The sequence below is a fragment of the Sciurus carolinensis genome, chromosome 8 (assembly GCF_902686445.1).
Source record: "Sciurus carolinensis chromosome 8, mSciCar1.2, whole genome shotgun sequence".
NCBI lineage: Eukaryota > Metazoa > Chordata > Mammalia > Rodentia > Sciuridae > Sciurus > Sciurus carolinensis.
The window spans coordinates 126,450,606-126,470,093 of NC_062220.1; the positions used below are offsets into that span (position 1 = coordinate 126,450,606).

The 19,488-nt window shown below is 56.3% G+C and overlaps 1 protein-coding gene across 3 annotated transcripts in view; it reads left to right on the forward strand.

Annotated features, from left to right (window-relative positions):
* The window catches only part of Sez6l (seizure related 6 homolog like), a 173,779-nt gene that overhangs the window by 132,716 nt on the left and 21,575 nt on the right, over positions 1-19,488 (forward strand). For all 3 annotated transcript variants that reach the window (XM_047562820.1, XM_047562821.1, XM_047562822.1), the window contains exons 10-12: positions 11,018-11,214; positions 16,413-16,607; positions 18,356-18,547. In XM_047562820.1, coding sequence (XP_047418776.1) covers positions 11,018-11,214; positions 16,413-16,607; positions 18,356-18,547 — 584 coding nt within the window. The remainder of the gene's footprint in view (positions 1-11,017; positions 11,215-16,412; positions 16,608-18,355; positions 18,548-19,488) is intronic.

Consider the following 19,488-nt stretch of genomic DNA (forward strand, 5'->3'; position numbering starts at 1 on the left):
CCATAGGTCAGCAAGGGGATCCTTGGCCTCCCTCACGTGTCTGGGGGAAGCTACTGGTTGAACAGGGCTTCGTTTGGGCCGGCCTGTCTCGTGAGTTGGAGGTGAGCTGACCTCCAGATGGCCTAAGCAGACCCAGATGGGGTGGCCCCTTTGAGCTCCTTGTGTTTCTCCAAAAGAGCACATGGCCCAGCCCCAGGCCTGCCACACCCTGCAGCAAGTCCAAGGCCAGGGCCAGCCCAGGTGCAGATGCAGAAATTCCACCGCTGACGGAAGCGCTTTGAAGGCTCACTGTAGACAGCGGCTGAGCCGAGCGGCTGCACTCTCTCAAGACGCCGTAAGCCACTGAGGAATGGGGACAGAACTCAGGACTCAGGTCCCCTGGTGCCAGTCTGGAGCTCTGGATGGCATTCCTGTGCATCATGACCCTGTGCACCAGGCATCATGATCCCCATTGTGCAAATGGGAAACAGAGGCTCAGAGAGACAAAGCCCACAGCCAGGAAATGAAGTAGACAAGATGCGCCCAGGGCCTGGGACCTGGCACACGGAATGCTTGCAACGTGAGGGAGACACTCTGGAAAGATTCTGAGTTTTCTCAGGGAGAGGGAAAGGCCTTGGCCTGTAGAAGTCCTGGGTTCATGTTCCAATTCTTTTGCTGACTGGCTGTGTGGCCTTGGATAAGTCGCTTGGCTTCTCTGAACCTCAGGTTCTTAGCTGAGAGTTCCTGAGAGGGTGTGATGATAACCAAAGGCAGAAGCGCTTGCAAGGGATGGAGACCTTACACACACTCGGTAATTTAATTTGCAGCTTTAATGATGGCAACGCTTAATCTCTTTCACAGTCTGGGGTCTGTGCAAACTGAGCTCCATTGCACAGTCACACACACACACACACACTCACACATGCACACACACACATACACACACACTCACACACACACACACACTGATTCCCAAGCGCAGGCAAATGAAGAGTGTTCATCCACGGGTTCTGCCCAGGTCTCCCACATGACGGGTGACCTCTTTCCCCACCATTTGCAGGGTGGCAGGGGTGACGTGGGAAGCCAGTGCTGAGGGTGGCCTTCCCTGCCACACACCTGTAACTGCCTCCCCAGCCCTGGTGAGGGCAACAGCCAGGGGAAGGGGATCCGCTCCCTGTCTGAGCCGGGACATCATCTCTCCGGTGCGGACCTACAGGCTCAAGGCACCCGGATGCAATGGAGCTGACCTCTGAGCAGCCGCCTCTGCTGGTTTCCTGGGCCCCTGGCATGCCGGCACTTTGGCGTCCACCAGGGTTTACTGAGAGCCCGCCTTGCGCTGGCACTGCATGGCGGTGTCAGAGACGGAGAGGCAGCAATAACTCCCACGGAGGGACAGCCGGATCCGAAGGCTCCCTGCCAAACTGTCCCGACCCCAGTACCTCTCGCGCTTGGTGAATTCCCAGGACAGCCTGCGATTCACGCTCTGGGTCCCCTTGTTGCAGAGGACAGAGATCTCCGGGACAGACGACTCCCGTGGGACATAGGAGTGCCGGGTTCCAGCCCAGCTCTGTGATGCGGCCCCTCATCACCCCTCGAACCTCTTAGCAAAGTAGAAACGACGCCCCAAGGGTAGCACCACCCTGCAGAGCTGTGAGCAGCCGGGAGCAGCCAGACTGGAGGTGCAGACAGCGGAGGGTGGACAGAAACAGGCGACCCTGGTCCCTGATGACCCAGGCCTGGGGAAGCCCCTGGACGCCCTGCTGGTACCTCCCAGGGAGAACGCAGGCCAGCCTGGGCTTCGACTGTCCCCGAGGAGGGCTCCCACGCAGCCAGCGCGGGCTGCTGACAGCCGGGAGGGGGTGGCCCTGGGGCTGGGCTTCCAGGGAGCCTCTGTGCAGCCCCGTGGGCCACCCCAGCCTTAGCAGGGCGTCCTAGGTCCCAGCTGCTCCGGCTTCTGCTGGGGAAAGCTGGTGACACCCTGGGCAGAGTGCAGAGCCCGGGCCCCGCCCCCACGCCCGTGCCTGTGCGAGCGCCACCCGGCAGCTCCGCAGCACGCACGCACCTGCCGCCACAAGAAGTGCGACTTCCCCTGCCTCTCTGGAGCTCAGCTCGTGCACTCGGACCTGCGTCCCATGCACTCACTTCATGAGCTGGAGGAAACTCAAGAACTGTGGGCACAGCTGCGTGGGACGCTTCTGGAAGGGACCCAGCGATGGCCCATCTGTGGTCACCCGGGTGTCTGCAAAGCCCAGGCGAGACCAACCTACTTCTGAGTCCTCGTCATTCCCGGAGGGATCTCTTCATTGCTGTGAAGTGAGGGCGTGGAGGAAAAGCGAGGTCCCAGCCTCTCAAAAGAGGAAGGCATGAAGGGATTTGCCCCCGCCATTGAGTTCATATTTTTTTACAGTGTGAAGCTTCTGAATTTTTCATCTGAGCCCAGGTCAGGAAGCAATCTGTGCAGAGTCACAGATCCGAAAAGCAGCAGAGGGGGTGCCTCTCGCTGAGACCTCCTCACACCCTCTCATGCCCCGCTTACCGGCAGCAGGGTGTGTGGGTCCTCATAAATGTTTACGAAAAGAAAAGGGCAAAGATGCTCTTTTAGCTGGATCCTTGGCACTAATTACGTCACATACAGCTCCCAACAGTAGTATCTCCATTATACAGGTGAGAACACTGAGGCTCAGAGAGGTTAAGACGTTTCCTCAGGGTCATCCAGCTATGGACCCAGCCCATGTGGAATTTGAACCCAGAGCTCACTGCCTCCTGGGATGTGGGACAGCAGCTGGGTGGGGAAAGACTGACTTCCTCCTGAGTAAAGCCAGGACTGGGTTCTGAGCCTGATGCAGAGGAGCATGAGTGGACGGGGAGAGAGACAGGAAGGAGGCGTCGCAGAGAAGACAGCAGGAAGCAATCCGTCTGCATCAGGTTTCCTTTGAGGACTCAGAGATTGCTTTCCTCTGCAAAGTCTTAAAAGTGTGCAGTGTCTTCAAGGAGCCCTGGGGCCTTGGGATTTGGGCCTCTGAGGCTCAGTGTCCTCTGTGTGACACTTTCTCTGACCACTTTGCCATGTGGTTGAGGGGATCGGAGGAGAAAATAGATACAAAGGAACCCTAAACAGATCTGTGAAGGTCTTCAAGAAAAAAAAAAAGGCAAGTGTTTTATTGCACCTCGAGTTATAGGTTTGGGTTCTCTTTCTCCCCCTGATTTAAATCCTACGGTTATTTAATCACCATCTCCACAGCCCCGTAGGGATCCTGCCTTAAGGGCAAGATAGTGTTCATAGGAAAATCATTTGAGTTCTCTGAACCTCGGTCTCTTCTTCTGGAAAATGGAGATAAATTCATCCATCTTGATGCGTTTAAATGGTATTTCTCTCCCCTGGGCCAAGGCCTCTGCTGCTTCCCGGGTACAGGGCCCCTGTGGGAGCTGGCACAGGCACATGGAGTCTGGTGGTTTGCTGCTCTGGCTTTTCTAGAACTCAGATAGCAGGTGATTGGATTCCAGCCTCTGTGCACCTTCTGTGGAGCAGAAATAGGTCTCCCTCACCTGAGATTCTCGGAATCAGATTTTGGAATGTTTGAACCCGTCCCTAAAGAGATGTCTCACAGGACCCGAGTCTCAAAACAGAACTCGTTTCCTACAGCGCTCTACATGTGGCCTGAAGGTGATTTTATTTGATGTTTTTATATTTTATCTGCATTTTGGCTTCCACCCATTGCTTGGGACTGTCCTCTGTGGCGTCACAGGAGTCTTGGATGCGTGGTCTTCCTATTAGGCCGGCTCACCTGTGGTTCTTGTAGAGTCAGCCTGAGAGCAAGGTCACAGGCAGAGGGGACGTGCTGAGAGGGTGGAGTCAGGGGCCCAGAACGACCTTGAAGAATTAGTAAACCGTCAGCAAGCTGAGAAGCAGGGACACGCATCCCAGGGAGAGGGACCCCGACAGCCAAGGCATAGATGGCCACAGGCAGATCTAAGAGCTGCCAGAATCTGGTGTGCCTGATGCTTGGGGCTGCGGAAGTAGGCTGATACCCCACGGGGGACCTCCTGAGACAGACGGCTGAGATCCTGGGCTTAAATCTGTGGGCAGATTCTCACTGCGTCCACAGTCCAAATTCTATTACCAACTACTTCCCCTCCCCCTAAAAAAAAAAAAAGAAAGAAACTTGCCAATAAATTGGCTTGCCTTTTACACTCTGCTTACCCTGAGCAAAATAATGCCCGTGAAATTGTAAGTTTGATGTGAAAGGCATCTATTTATACGTTTTGTGAATTCGCATTTAAGTAAATGCAGAACCCATTTGCTCTTTTAGAACGTGTTTGCACAAAGGCCTGTCGTGAATTCCACTGGGCAAAACCTTTTAAAGGCCAGAGGGCCAAAGCAAGGGTCAAACGTTTGTTTGGAAGGAATAAAGAAAGGCGAGGGGGGCTCATCATTTCCTGCCACGCTCAGTAGTTTGGGAACCTCTCCTGCCGCCTCTCCCCAGCTCCAGGCTCCTGATTGGTTGCGATCCGATGTTGGGTATGACGGTCTGTGGGGCGCTCGGGCACACACTGCCCCCTGCAGGCGATGCGAAGAATTGCTTCACTGGAGGGGGGTTTGCTGGTCTGTCAGATTTAAATTTGCATTCGATTCTCATGGTGCTTCTTCCCTCTAGACCGCAGTGGAAGCAATAATGATGGTCCCTTGGGCTGTTCTTATCCTCTTTGAAGAGGTAATACATTCACACGATTCCAAATTCAAAGGTACAAAAGAGTCTTGTGTAAAAATTAAGTTTTCCACTTTCCCCCAACCAAAGCCCCCCTCTGCGGTTCCCCACCCCAGAGGCTTCCACCGTAGCTCATTTCTTATGTGTCTTTGCCTGACTCTTTTTCAAACAGATCAAAAAACATAACAGAAAAAGTGCTAGTTGAGCAAAATAAAGCCACCGAGACAGAGGAACGAGTTTAATATCGACGTGATTCCATTCTCAGGCACTGCCAATATAGACAAGACCATAAACAAAACAAAAATCATTTCATTATTACCCAGCAACGTAAAATGTTTTGAAGACAGGATCCTTTTTATACAGCGAGTCCTGTATTAAAATATCATGTTGGTAGGAAATTACCGAGAACATTACCTTGGTAGAAAAACAGAAGTTGGGAAGCACAGTCTGATTAGATCAACCTTAGCCATGAAGTCCTGAGCACGTGGTGTGCCCAGATCAGAGAAGCAGGGCATCTCATCCTGCAGAATTTTGGGGGGAGAGAGGGTACTGGGGATTGAACTCAGGGGTACTCACCCACTGAGCCACATCCCCAGCCCCTTTTTGTATTTTATTTAGAGACAGGGTCTCGCTGCGTTGCTTAGGGCCTCACTTTTGCTGAGGCTGGCTCTGAACTGCAGATCCTCCTGCCTCAGCCTCCCAAATCATCCTGCAGATTTTATTTGTAACTTTTTATTCACATTTTTGATACAGGATGGGACCCAGACATGCTTCCTAAACACACAGACATGTGACTTTCACAGGGCTTTGTGTGAAATAGTGGTTTAGCGCTTAGGTTTTGTCAGTGGCTGACCTAGGTGGGAGCCCTCTGTCTGGTTTCTGTCTGACCTTGGGCAAGTGGCTTCTTTATCAGAGTCCTCGGCCAAAGGCCTAACTCTGTGGATCTGTCAAATCAGGTCTGGCCACTTGCCCCAAAATCCAAACAGAAAAGTTAATGGTGAGGCCAGGCACAGTCCTGTCATCCCAGGGGCTCGGGAGGCTGAGGCAGGAGGATCTCGAGTTCAAAGCCAGCCTCAGCAACAGCGAGGGGATAAGCAGCTCAGTGAGATCCTGTCTCTAAATAAAATACAAAATAGGGCTGGGGAGGTGGCTCAGTGGTCGAGTGTCCCTGAGTTCAATCCCTGGTACCCCCCCAAACAACAATGGAGGTAGAGATGTCAAGTCTTTCATTGTGCTTTTAGTCACCCATTGGACGTTTCCAAGTGGAAGTCAGTAGGGATCAGAGCAAAGCTGGCCACCCAGCTGAGGAGGACAGGAAGGACACCAGAGGGGGACATGGGAGTCGAGGCCTTCTTCCGGGAGCTCCGACCCCGTTCTCACGGAAAGCCTGCGCTCTGGCGACTGGGAGGGGCTGCCCACGCCGTGGTCACCTTGGAAAACTGTGTCCTCTGGATGCTCCCTGAGGGGATCCTGCTGCACCCTAGCCCCGCCCCGTCCAAGCTGCCCACCTGCCAGCACCTCTCCAGGACCCTGGGGTCCCGGCTAAGCCGCCACCTTGGTTCTGTGACATTGAGTCTGGCTGACCTCCCAATTCAGACCTCAGCCAGGAAACCCGCCCTGTCCGGTGACCAGTGTCCCTGGGGTGACCTCAACACATTTCCATCTCCATTGCTCAGGGTGACCAGGGACCCTGGATGCACTCGGTGCGCCCGACACACAGGCGAGCCAGCGGGAATTCAGGCTTCTCTTTGGGTCGGGGTGAGGAGGCTGCTGCAGCCGCCTCTGTAAATGAATTAGAAGCACCTGTGGAAGAGGCAGGTCCAGAGGCCAACAGCAGAGTGTCCCTCGCTTCCTCTCCCTGCCGTCTCTGGGCGCACGCTCTCCGTGATCTCGCTTCTCAGCTGCGTTTTTATAGATCTTCTGGCCGCCACAGGTGCCGTTCAGTCTAATAATGGTGTGACTGTCATTCATTTTAAAACTCACCTTCCTGGCGGAGATTCTCCCGCTGGGGATTCTGCCGTGAGAAAGGCCAGGGCCGCTTCTTCCTCCGGGAAAGGGGCAGGGGCGCCTCTCGTGCCCAGAGAGGAGGGGAGCTGGGGTTTTCTCTCTGGCTGGGTGTTCGAGGGTCACCGGGCCTCCTGATCCTGGCTCTTCTTGCTTCTCCCATTGCTGGGGACACTTTTGAGAGGACTTGGCATTGACCGTCCCTTGCTTGGTGCTCAGGGAGACCCAGGAAACATCACTCTTCCCGGCAGCCTGTCCCTGCGGTGTCTTTTCAGAGGACGAGCAAAAATCTCTGGCTTCCCGAAAAGAACTCGAGGCAGGTGAGGGCCGTGACCGGGAGAGAAGCCTAATGGTGGCCGGTGGAGCCTGGGTGTCCTTCTAAGCCCTGTGGCGTGACCACCAAGTGCCCGTGGTGACTTCCTAGTGACGCCCCCTCCGTGTCTCCACCTGAAGGCCATCTCTGGCTCCGTAGGAGCGAGTCAGTGCTGGGACTGGGGACAGCCGGCGGCATCCCTCAACCCTGAGGGAGGGAGCGGGAGGAGAAATGCCCCAGGTCCCTCCCCCCTGCCCCGAGTGCCACACCAGCTCTCAAACTTCCTGCAGGACGGAGCTCAGCGCGCCCCGGGGCCTGGCTGTCCATGCGCGTGCTCCTTCCCGCCGTCCCGTCTCACTTCCAACCGACGCCCGTGTGGCTCCCACACAAGCCAAGCCGAGAGGCACGCGTCTTCACCAGACAGTGGAAATGCTCGGCGCCCGCAGCCTGTCCTGGGCTCGGGGGCCTCTGCTGAACGTCCAGGACAGCAGGCGTGCCTTCCGTAGCTGGACGCTCCCTGTGGACGAGGGGCATTCGCAGGGATCGGGCGTCTACTGACGTTCTGGGCGAGATTGTTCTTTGTTGTGAGGGACCGTCCTCTGCATTAGAGGATGTTTAACGATGTCCCTGGCCTCAGCCCACCATGCACCCATCTGGTGAGGACATCGTGTCTCCAGACACTGTCAAGGGTTTCCTGGGGGACAGAACTGCCCCTATGTGAGAACCACTAACATGAGTCACCTGGTGTCATTTGACATGAACAGTGATCCAAGAGGGAAGGATAATGGTGGTCATGGTGGTGGTGGTGGTGGTAATAGTGATGATGGTGATGGTAAAGATGGTGAAGACAGTGGTCATGTGGTGATAGTGATGGTGGGGACAGCAGTGGTGATGGTGGTGACGGTGGTGATAAGGATGATGGTCATGGTGGTGGTGATGGTGATGGTGGTGAAGGTGGTGGTGGTGGTGATGGTGGTGATGGTGGTGATGGTGATGGTGGTGATGGTGGTGATGATGGTGGTGGTGGTGGTGATGGTGGTGATGGTGATGGTGGTGATGGTGACAATGGTGATGGTGGTGATGGTGGTGATGGTGGTGATGGTGATGATGGTGGTGATGGTGGTGGTGTTGGTGATGGTGGTGATGGTGGGGATGGTGGTGATGGTGGTGATGGTGGGGATGGTGGTGATGGTGATGGTGGTGGTGATGGTGGTGATGCTGGTGATGATGGTGGTGATGATGGCGGTGGTGTTGGTGATGATGGTGGTGATGGTGGTGATGCTGGTGATGATGGTGGTGATGATGGCGGTGGTGTTGGTGATGATGGTGGTGATGGTGGTGATGGTGGTGATGGTGGTGATGGTGGTGATGGTGGTGATGGTGATGATGGTGGTGATGGTGGTGGTGGTGGTGGTGATGGTGGTGATGATGGCGGTGGTGTTGGTGATGGTGGTGGTGATGGTGGTGATGGGGGTGATGGTGGTGATGCTGGTGATGATGGTGGTGGCGATGGTGAAGAAGCCCATAATGGAACTGGAACATAATGACACAGCATTCAAATGAGACTTGATCAAATGTGCCCAGGTGCCAACAGAAACCTGGGATTTGATCCCTGACCTCCGGGCACCTTTCCTCCTCCCCAAAGCCCATGACGGACTAGCAATCGTAAGGCCCATTCGTAGACAAGGAGCTTCAGGAAAACCTCGTGCCCCTGTCAAGGGAGGAGGCTGAGGGTGGAGACGAGGCTTCCTGGCCTCCACGCCAGAGTGCCTCCCAGCTTGCGGCTCCCTCCGCTCCTGGAGAACAGAGTCGTCCCAGGGCGTCTGATGGAAGCCGTCTGCGCCCTCGAGGATGCTGCGATCGTATTTAGATCACCGAAGTGGAAGACAGGGTAAAGCCCAGTGCACGCCTCTGGGACCCCCTGCAGCCACGATCGGCTGTCAAGTGGCTAGAGAACAGCCGTCTCCCATCCCTGTGTCCACCCCAGCCGAGGCCAGCATCTTCAGAGAGACCGAGGTGCCCGCGGAGCTCGGAGACCCCAGGCCTGCCACACCGTAGGTCCAGAGCTGGCCCCGCTCCACAGTCCTGCTGTCCACTAGACTCTCAAGCAGCCCTTTCCTGCCACAGCATTTCTTGAGCACCTACTGTGTGCCGGAAGGGGGCGACTCCAGCATTTCAACATAGCAGGGGTTTGGGGGCCACGGTCTAGGTGGGAACCGGCAGGGGCCAGGAGGAACCCCAGTGGCTACGTTCTGAGGCCACGTGTTCGAAGCAGGCAGAGGCTGGTCTGAGAGGCTGACCTGGCGATGGCATAGAGGACAGCGATCGAGATCCTTGGGGGACAATTAAAATCCCCCTCCCCCGCTGGCCCCAGTCCTTGTGAGGAGCCCTGAGGTGCTTGGGGTGAATACAACAGAAGCCCCTCCCCAGGCACAGACCTTCAGCAGGCCCCGTGGGTGGGGGGTGTTTTCTTCTGACCACCTGCAACAGCAGCATGGCTGGGTGTCACCCTCCTCCCCGCTCCCAGCATGCCTGGTGGCAAACTTGACACTGGGCAGAGGTGACAGGGAACTGCCAGAGTCCCTCTGCGTCACTTCCAGGAACCTGGTCCAGGGCCATTTCCTGGAACATCTGTGCTGTGGCAGGGAACGGCCACTTCCTTTTAAAGCCCTTTGGCGCCTCCCCATCTCCAACGCAATGATGGCAAGTCCCTTGCTGTCTGGGCCCTGAGAACGCGGTGGGCTCCCCGTCCCAGGGAGGCTCCCTCAGGACCCCGCTCTGGCTCCGTCTGCCCTGTGCTTATCACCTTCCAGCCCCCTTAGGCTCCCTCAGGCTCTGGAGCAAGCGTCACCTCCCCCAGGAAGGCCTCCGAGATGCCCCCATCCAACTAGCTGCCCTCCTCTACTCTCATGCGGATCCTAACTCCTGCTGGAATCCCTGCTGTATAAATCGAGATGTATCCATGATACCTCTGGGTGCAGCGCGGTGCCTAGCACATAGTAGGTGCTCAGAAAATGTTAGGGAGGGGATAAGAAGAATGATGTAAGAGAGAATAGGAAATGCAGAGGGAAAAGAAAGGAACAAGCCAGGTGCCATAGCGCACACCTGTCATCCCAGCAGCTTGGGAGGCTGAGGCAGGAGGATCCCAAATTCAAAGCCAGCCTCAGTGACTTAGCGGGGCCCTAAGTAACTCAGCGAGATCCTGTCTCTAAATAGAATATTAAAAGGGCTGGGGATGTGGCTCAGTGGTTTAGTGCCCCAGGCTCCATGCCCAGTACTCTTCCCCGGCAAAAAAAAAAAAAAAAAAGAAAGAAAGAAAAGAAAAGAAAGGAACGGTACTTAATAGCTAAGATTGACTGATGTGGCCCGTGAACTATTTCACACTCTTTCAATCAAAGGCCAATTCTGTCCGCCACGCCTACGGGTCTCAGGCTCCTGGGTCTATTGAAGCACCTCCTGGGTCCCTAAATATTCCACCATGGACCAAATATTTAGGGTCAAGGTTCCTTCTTGCTCTCGAGTCTTTGGCGTGGGTGACCCTCCAGCGATTACGCTGAGACACCTCTGCCCCATCCTCGGCCACGCCCCTTACGCACACCGGGTAACTGGCTGGATTCCGAGGCATTTGCAGATTGCCAAGCCCTTCTGCGGAAAAAACAGAGACCCCGTCACCTGCCGGGCACAGAGCCCCACGCCCCGCGCAGAGGCGTCGCGGGACCCGGGTTGCACGCAGGGATGGCGAGGCCGGTGCTTACTGCCCGCTGGACTCTGCAATGAGACCCAGGCAGGCGGACGTCTCGCCGCTGTGTCTCCAGAAACCCGAGGCACCTGCAAATCCGTGCGCCGGGTTTCAGGAGGGAACGGCACGCTCGGTCCCCTCTGCGATCTGCGCCTGCGTCAGCTCCGCTACGCTTTGCAGCTTGGGGCCTGATACAGAGCAGGTCTTGAGAAGTTGCTTGTCCCCTTAAAAATCAGCCGAGCGCTCACTGACTGCCCTCCCTCTCTGCCCTCCCAGCCTGAACCTGAGCAACAGCGACATCCTGACCATCTACGATGGGGACGAGGTCACGCCCCACATCCTGGGGCAGTACCTTGGGAACAGTGGCCCCCAGAAACTCTACTCCTCCACGCCGGACCTGACCATCCAATTCCACTCTGACCCGGCCGGCCTCATCTTTGGAAAGGGCCAGGGGTTTATCATGAACTACATAGGTAGGTGTCTCATTTTTTTTTTTAAATAATGGTTTCCCTAGATCTCTCTGTTGGAAGGTTTTGTGCCTAGCGGATTTGTTAAAATATTCGTACAGTTCACATGTATGGTTTTTAAGAGTTTGGGCTCTCTGGTGAAGAGGACCAGGGTTTGAGTCTTACTACTGTCATCAATGGCTGTGTGACCAGGGGTAAGTTACTGACCCTCTCTGAGCCTCCTTTTTTGTCCTCTATAAAATGGGAAGAGTGTAGACCTCCCGGGTTGAGATTGCACGTCTCCACAACCTCGCCCCCACACCTGCACCTTCTTGTCTGAATTCAAAGCTCAGCTCTCCCTAAGGATTTTTCTCCCCCTGCCACCCCATCAGACAGGGACAGCTCTTTCTCTCCCACTTCATGTACTTTGGGACCTAGAAATGCAAGAGGCGTCTGCCTGGGTCCTCAGCAGGGCTGCCCACTGTCCCGCTCGTCTTGAAACAAAGCCAAGGAGCGACCCGCTGTGCAGTTCAAGCTTTGTCCCCTGCATCCCACGTGAGGGTCCTGGCGCTCTTGGCTCCTCCCACCTGTCACCATCCTCCCTCCGCAGAGGCTCCATCCTCTCTCCCTTCTCAGCCTCTACACCTAGGGGGCTCCCGGGCTCCATCCTGGCCCCCATCCTCTTCCCTATCTGGATTCGACCCCCGGGTGCTCTGGTCCAGAGGCAAACGGTTCCTGTGTTCCAGGGACCTGTGATTGACACTTCCACCCTTAACCGTGAACTCCAGAAACGTCCAAACCGCTCCCTACCAGCCGCTCTCTCGAAGGTCTCAAGGGCTCTGATTTAACGTGGCCAATCGAAAGGGTTTCGTGCCTTTCCCACCAACCACCCCCACCGGGCGGGGGGACCCGGGGCTCCTTGCGTCTGGGGCTGGCTCCTCTCATCCCTCCGCCTCTCAACTCCACTCCTAATTACGAGCTTAGGCACGTTCTACACCTTTCCACGGCTCCCACTAGTCCAGCAGCACAGAAACTGGGTCCCCATGAGGTCCCACGGAGCCCGGCCCTGGAAGGGACTCGGACCAGCACAGGACGTCTGGCCCGATCGCGTGGTCCAGCCCTGGACCAGGAGGACAAGGGGCCACTCCTCGGGGCTCAGCTCTCTTGGCTCTGGCAGCAGCCGAGAACCTGGGCGCCCTGAGGAATCGATCGAGACCGGACACCCGACACCAGGAAGGCGGCGGTTACGCCCGAAGGTTTCAGGAGGCACGACCCAGCCAGTCCCGAGGGCAAAGGCTCGTACCTCTCAGAAACCACAGTGGCTTCGTCATTCCCGGAGTGACACCCTGTCCACCTCCAGCGTCACCAAGGACCCCGGCTGGGACGACATTCCTCGGTTCCTTCGCCCCTGGGCTGAGGGGGTCACCTGCCCCCATCTCACCTGAATGGCCTCCCGGCACCTTTCCGGCCCTCTAAAGTACAAACCTCTCCCCGACCATCTCAAGAGACCTCGGGCGTGCTGACCTAAGGCCGGGCTTCCATCCTGCCCAGCGGGGAGCCGGTATTCCTTCTGACCTGCTGCCTGTCCCCCGCCCAAAGAGGCTAATGCGAGTATCGATCCTTTGTTATGCTTCTCAGGAGCCCGTTTAGCCTCGATCATGCTGCTGAATATCGTCAGAGTGAATTTGCAGCTAGATTCTGTGAGTCCCCCTCTCTGGGCGCATTTAGATTCTGTGAGTCCCCCTCTCTGGGTGCATCTAGATTCTGTGAGTCCCCCTCTCTGGGCGCATCTAGATTCTGTGAGTCCCCCTCTCTGGGCGCATCCGGGGAGCTGGAGGGGCAGCCAATGGGGCAGCTGGTGGCTGGCCTCGGACTGCATCCTCCGACCTCCCCTCCCCCAGCCAAAAGATGAGCTCCTGGCTGTGCCCCCATCTCTCCTCTGGTGCCGAGAGTCCATCTTCCAGAACCACGTCCAGCTTGATGGCCCACGTCCACCTCTCTCCCAAGCTGAGCCAGGTCAAGGAGGAAGTCTAGCCAGCTTCCATCTAGCCACATCGTCTTAGAGAGGAGTTCTTGTTAACCGAACTTGAAGCTTAGATTTGTGTGCCGTTTCACAGTTGGCAGGCGGACACGCACGCACACAATTTGATGTCGACTAGAAAGGCAGTATCTGTTTTCCAGAGAGTTTGGCTCACCCGGATCTCGACATCTCCTGTGTGCTGCGATCCTCACTGGGTGGACTCCTCTGCGAATGGGTGGACTCCTCTCCCGCGCTGGATGGAGAAGATGGGAGGGAGAGGTGGTCCCGTTAACACCGTGTCAAGGTCACGTGTGGAAGGGCAAGCAGGGGCGGTGGAGAGAGCTCCCCAGGAGCACACAGCCTGACCGATTTGGGCAAGCCGGGAGAGAGAAGAGCTTCGCCAGTTCTTATTACTGTTAAAGAAACACAGCATCAGTGTCCCGGGAATGGTCTCCAGAGTTGTGCGTTTCATCCTCGGGTGGATCGATTGTGAGTGACCACTTAGGTTAAAGACCGTGTTGAAATGCACTCAGGAGAGGCCGTGCCCGGAGTCAGGGGAAAGGGTGCCGCGATTGATTGGTGATGCCTGTCACGGGCATGGGAGAGGCCTTTGCCCTCCTGGGTCTAGATTTAACCAGACGTGGATACAGCTCTCGTTCCATGGAGGGATCTGACAGTCGGGTCAGGGACTTCTGGGGCCCCTGGAGAGTGCCGAAGCTCCTCATCTTACCTAAAGTCTTAAGCCCAGCTCTGGAAGGTGGCCACGACTTAATCTGCTATGGATGCTCCAGGAAAGACCCTGAGGCTACACACCCTGACCACCCCCCCCCCCATTCTCCTTTGCACAGACAGATGCGCTCGCTGGCTGTGCTTTGCCCCGTGCCTGTGGCCAAGTAATAAAAAAAAGCACGGAGGAATGAGCAGTGCTGTTTAAGGAGACTGGTCCCTTAGGACCTGTTCATTCCTCAAATCTTAGGGTAATAAGTCAGTTGTCAGCCCACTCCAACCAAAAGGCAGTGGCACTCAGGAGTGCTGGATTGAAGATTGGCAGGTCTCGGTTTGATTCTAGCGGAGTCCGGGGATTGATTAGTGCTGTCTGCCGTGACAAGAAGGGGCATCTCTTTTTGCCCAGAGGTTGGCCCCTGGTGCTCATCCTGACCGTGAACCTGAAATTGTGGCTTCAGACCCTGGGCGCTTATTAAGGTGCTCACAGAATCTTGGTCAGACAGGTGGATGGAGCCTGGGGTTGGTCTTAGGGTGCACACAGCACAGTGGTACCTGCCCACTGAGCCAGCTCACCTCACCCTTGGGGGTGACAGGGTCGCGGTTCTTGACCCCTGAGAACAACGAAGCCTACAGCCGGTGACGGATGTGGCAGGAGCCACGCAGCTTCTCCAGCAAGAGGACCAAGGAGGAGGTTTCCAATCTCTCACGCTTGGCAAAGTTAACCAGGGACGGAACATTCTAGAACCTCCAGGTAAGGTGGTTGGAGAAACAGGCCGATTGCCTGGGTTCTGGGAACTGAAGAACGGGAGGGTCCCGTTTCTACGCCAAAGCCGCCCAGTTAACCAACAGGGGCTAAGACTTGGGTCCCAGCTCTGCAGCAACCGAGTGAGTGACAATCCATGACGGAGACAGGAGGCCCTGCCGAGGGTGCGGACACGGGGCCACGCTGAGAGGCCAGGCCAGCGCAGGTTCCTGAGCGGAAAGCGTCGGCTGCCAGCAGAGCCGCATCCTGGCGTCTGCCGGTCCCCCTCCCGTCCCTCACGCCAGCCTCTCCAGCTGTGTTCCAAATGCAGGGCTTGGCTGATTCTTCAAAAGCCTAAAAATAGAGGCCCCTGTTTCCCCACCAAGCCGTTGGAGAAGCCATTCCCTGCCCCTTCCTCCAGCAGACACCCACGAGATCTCCACTCTCCAAATAGAGTCGTGATGAAATCCCAGGAAAAGCCATCGCCTGCTTCTCCCAACGACGTTCCCGCAGACAATGGAGGTGCTTCGCTTTCCCCAGACGCACAGAAGAACTTCAGATTAATTACACGGCATAATTAGCCCTCTTCTCCAAGGCTGGCGGTGCGCGCTGGCGCAGGAATAGCAACAGTGGGCTCCGGATGGCTACCCGAGCGACCAGGCTGTGGGAGTGGGTGGATCGAGCTCTGGGGGGCATTTTCCCTGGTGATATGCTATGCAATGTGAAGCATGTACCAGTAATTGTGTTTATTTGAATCGATAAGCATTTATCCTGATGCGTATTATCAATGCAGGTAGCCGGGCACGGGGGTGCACGCCTGTCACGCCAGCAGCTCAGGAGGCTGAGGCAGGAGGATCGCAGCCTCAGCAACTTAGGGAGGCCCTGTCTCTAAATAAAAAAATAAAAGGGCTGGGGATGTGGCTCAGTGATTAAGTGCCCCTGGGTTCCGTTCCCAGTACCAAAAAATAAAACCCACAAGTACAGGTATTACTGATTCACCAAATGCACCGATTGATTGCCAGATAGGAAGGGGCGGAACGTATTGGTTATCTATTGCTGTGTCATGGATTCTATCCCAGATTAGCCATCAGTGGGAATGATCTCATGATATCTGTGGGGCAAAGGGGCAGCCTGAGCAGGGGGGCCCTGCTTTGGGGTCTTCATGAGGTCAGGGAGGGTCCTGGTCATCCCCAAGGCCTGGCTGAGGATGGATGGCCTGCTTCTGAATGGCTCATCCGTGTGATTGACATGGCAGCGTGAAGCCTCAGTCGCTCTCCGTGTGGATGGCTCCAGAGGGCAGCTTGAGCATCTTCACCGAGCACCTGCTCCCGCCAAGTACTCTGTGTCCCAGCCCCACCTGGTCACCTTTGCGGTGGCCCCTTCCATGCTGGTGGGGCCCAGGAAGGTGCATTCTGGGAATGAGCAGGTCTTAGAATCGGCAGGGAGGTGGGCATCTTGAAGCACCCAGGACCCAGCGAGAAGCCATGTCCAGGAAGCAGCTGCACTAGGGTCCTTTCTGACCCTAAATCCTAAACCAGTTTTATCCAACCAAGAGAATGTCCGGTCAGTTCAGAGGTCATGGGGAAGGTTCATGGTAAAATCTCCCTGTAAAATCCTGAAGAGGATTCAGAAATGGGTTGCTTATTTCCAGAGGGTTTTTCTTCCATTTGTTCTTTCTTGTAATATTCAACGTGGGCACCCCGACTCCCCTCCTAAGAGGACGTTTCTGTTTTAAAGAGGTCTCAAGGAACGACTCCTGCTCAGATCTGCCCGAGATCCAGAACGGCTGGAAGACCACTTCCCACACGGAGCTGGTGAGGGGAGCCAGGATCACGTACCAATGTGACCCGGGCTACGACATCGTGGGGAGTGACACCCTCACCTGCCAGTGGGACCTCAGTTGGAGCAGCGACCCCCCGTTTTGTGAGAAAAGTAAGAATCCTCTTGTCTTCTTCCCCTAAGTCAGTGGGTGGCGAGTCCCCGTCCCCTCCCCCACCGCAGGAACGAGCTGTTTGACGGAGGCTCAGCTGCCCTCTCCCCCCACCAGCAGAGGCTGCGTTGTAGGTGTGGGTGACAGCTTGGCCTCAGGCGCCTTCAGGAGCCTGGAAGGCGTGCAGATGAGGGGAACGGATTGGATGTGAGGCAATAGGGAGTGGTGTGGACTGCGGAGAAACCAGCATGCAGACGCGGGCCTCTAAGGTAGCTGAGCCAGTGGAGCCAAACCCGTCTAAGACTCGAGTCCTAAAGCCCATCTCATGGAGCTGGCTTCCTCACCGAGCATCGCTCCCGTGCTCCCGTGCTCCCGGGCTCCTGACTCCTTCCACCTGCTCACTGTGACCAGGCTTGTGACGATGGCTGAGCCGAGGGTCTTGAAAGGAGGGATGGAGAAAGGAAGCGTTCCTGGTGTTGGCCCTGCTGTCTAGTTAGCAGAGGGAGGAGCGCGACTGAGAAGGGGCTTCCCACCTCCTGAATCGAGCTCTGGGCCCCAGCCCTCTTGCTGGGAATCCTGGGGGACACTTCCATAGACCAACGTGTCGTGAACATGACTCACATCAGAGTAGGACAGTAAGAAACGGTGTTGGGAGGGACGTGGGGTCACCTCTGGCTCCCGTGATAAACTCGTCTACGTCAAAGTAACCAGTTTCCAGAAACTTAAAAGAGGCTGCCAGAGGTTCACAGGATCAGTTAATGGGTTGTTCTGGGTGTCTGTACCTCTGTGTGTGTGTGTGTGTGTGTGTGTGTGTGTGTTCACTAAAAATAAAAATAGCGAGGAACGAGCCCCCCATTACCAGCGCATTAAAGTGGTGCACAGCCTCCTTGGTTCCCAAAACATGTCGAGGGTTTGGAGAGAACATTCCCCAGCCCTCTCTAGAAAGTTCTTCTTAGTGCCTTCATCTTTGCCCAGAAAAGAAAAGCTACAAATCCATTTTACCGTGAAGGGATTCATACAAACTGCCCAGCCACTATTTGGGGAATTTTTTTTAAACTCAGGAAAATGGACCTCTTTCCATATCGTACATGTGTCTACATCCTTCCTTCTTAATTGGTTTATTGTTTTACTTGTGTTTTGATTTTTTAATTAAAGAAGTACCGGATTCTCACTTCATCTCACTCAAACCCCGCCAAGGTGGCAGAGGAGTCCTTGCTTTGTTCTGGGCAGTGCTGACCCGGGAGCTCCCGCAGTGGCCGCTCATCCTGGCCGCTTCCCCTGTTAAGAGATCTGCGGTGGCCACACCTGCCATCCCAGCGGCCCGGGAGGCTGAGGCAGGAGGATCTCGAGTTCAGAGCCAGCCTCAGCAACTTAGCGAGGCCCTCAGTAACCCAGCGAGACCCTGACTCTAAATAAAATATTCTTATAAAGACCTGGGGTTGTGGCCCAGGGGTTAGGCATCCCTGGGTTCAATCCCTGGTACCCCCTCAAAAAAAGGTCTGCCTCGCTTCCTTTTGATACGAGTGGCCAGGTGACGTATAGCCTTATGCACAGACCTTTGGACCCCAGTGCAAATTCCCCGAAAAAGGCGTTAAACTCAGGTCCCCTTCCTCCTGGCCCAGTCTCCCGCCTCCTTTAGCTCAAGAGATGCGCCTTCTTCCCAAAGGGTAGAGAAGGGAATTGGGAGATTTTCCAGAACATTCTGTGACGCTGGCTCTGACGCCACCTGGTCTGATGTGCTTCCGCGCAGTCATGTACTGCACCGACCCGGGGGAGGTGGACCACTCGACCCGGCTGATCTCGGACCCCGTGCTGCTGGTGGGCACCACCATCCAGTACACGTGCGACCTGGGCTTCGTGCTGGAAGGGAGCTCGCTCCTCACCTGCTACAGCCGCGAAACCGGCACTCCCATCTGGACCTCCCGCCTGCCCCACTGTGTGTGTGAGTCCGTGGGCTCCCCGGGCCGCCGGGCGCAGCGTCATGACGCGGGGCTGGGCTGGGGGTGGGAGGAGGCGTTCTACGTTAGGGAGGGTGCTTTATTATCATGGCCCCCGCGCCCCAGTGGCCAGCCAGGGCCCGGGCACTCCTACAACAACATTTACGGTAAAGGTGCAAGGCACCTACCAAATTCCCTCTTCTTCCTCAAGGAGCATTACGGTTCTCATTTGAAGAATAGGATGCAAAAGTTCAGAGAGGGACAATTTGCCACCTGAGGTCACACAGCTCGTTCGCAGAGGAGGCCAGAAGTAAACTCGGAGCTTTTTTTAAGCTTTTCCCAGAGGCCCCTCTGGGCTCTCAGGGTTCACACCGGTACTTGAAGAAAGCATAGGGTCATGGAAGGGACAGGGCTTCCCATAGTGGTTGTGGGGTAGACACCATCGGCTACGCTGCTACTTTTAAATAGGGCGTTGTGAACGACCCCGCTGCAGAGGAGCCAGGCCACCGTCAGGAGACCACCCGGGGACTCCCCTTCCCGACAGCAGCACCCTGGGGACCGGCCCGCACGGCCCAGGGCTTTGGGGGATGCTCAGCCTCCAAGCTGCAGCAGGGAGGCACGCAGATGGCGGTCGCCACCGCACACTGAAAGCGCGGGACCCGTGTGGTGCGCATGTGACGTGCGCGCGTGTGCCTGTGTCGGTCTTGGCGAGCATGAGTCGGTGCGCACGCTGAGGCCCCGGGGACGTGTCCTCATGGCCTCCACGCTCCCTCCGATCCACACCCGGACCCTGTCCTGGAGGTCCGGGTCGCTCCCGCCAGCCGTAACCCTGACGGGCACGGACTCCCACGAGGACTTCCCAGCGCCACCCAGACGGTAGCCCAGCCCCTCAGCCGCGGCCCTGCCCCTTCCGCAGTCCCAGGCCTTGAACAGAGTCCACACCCTT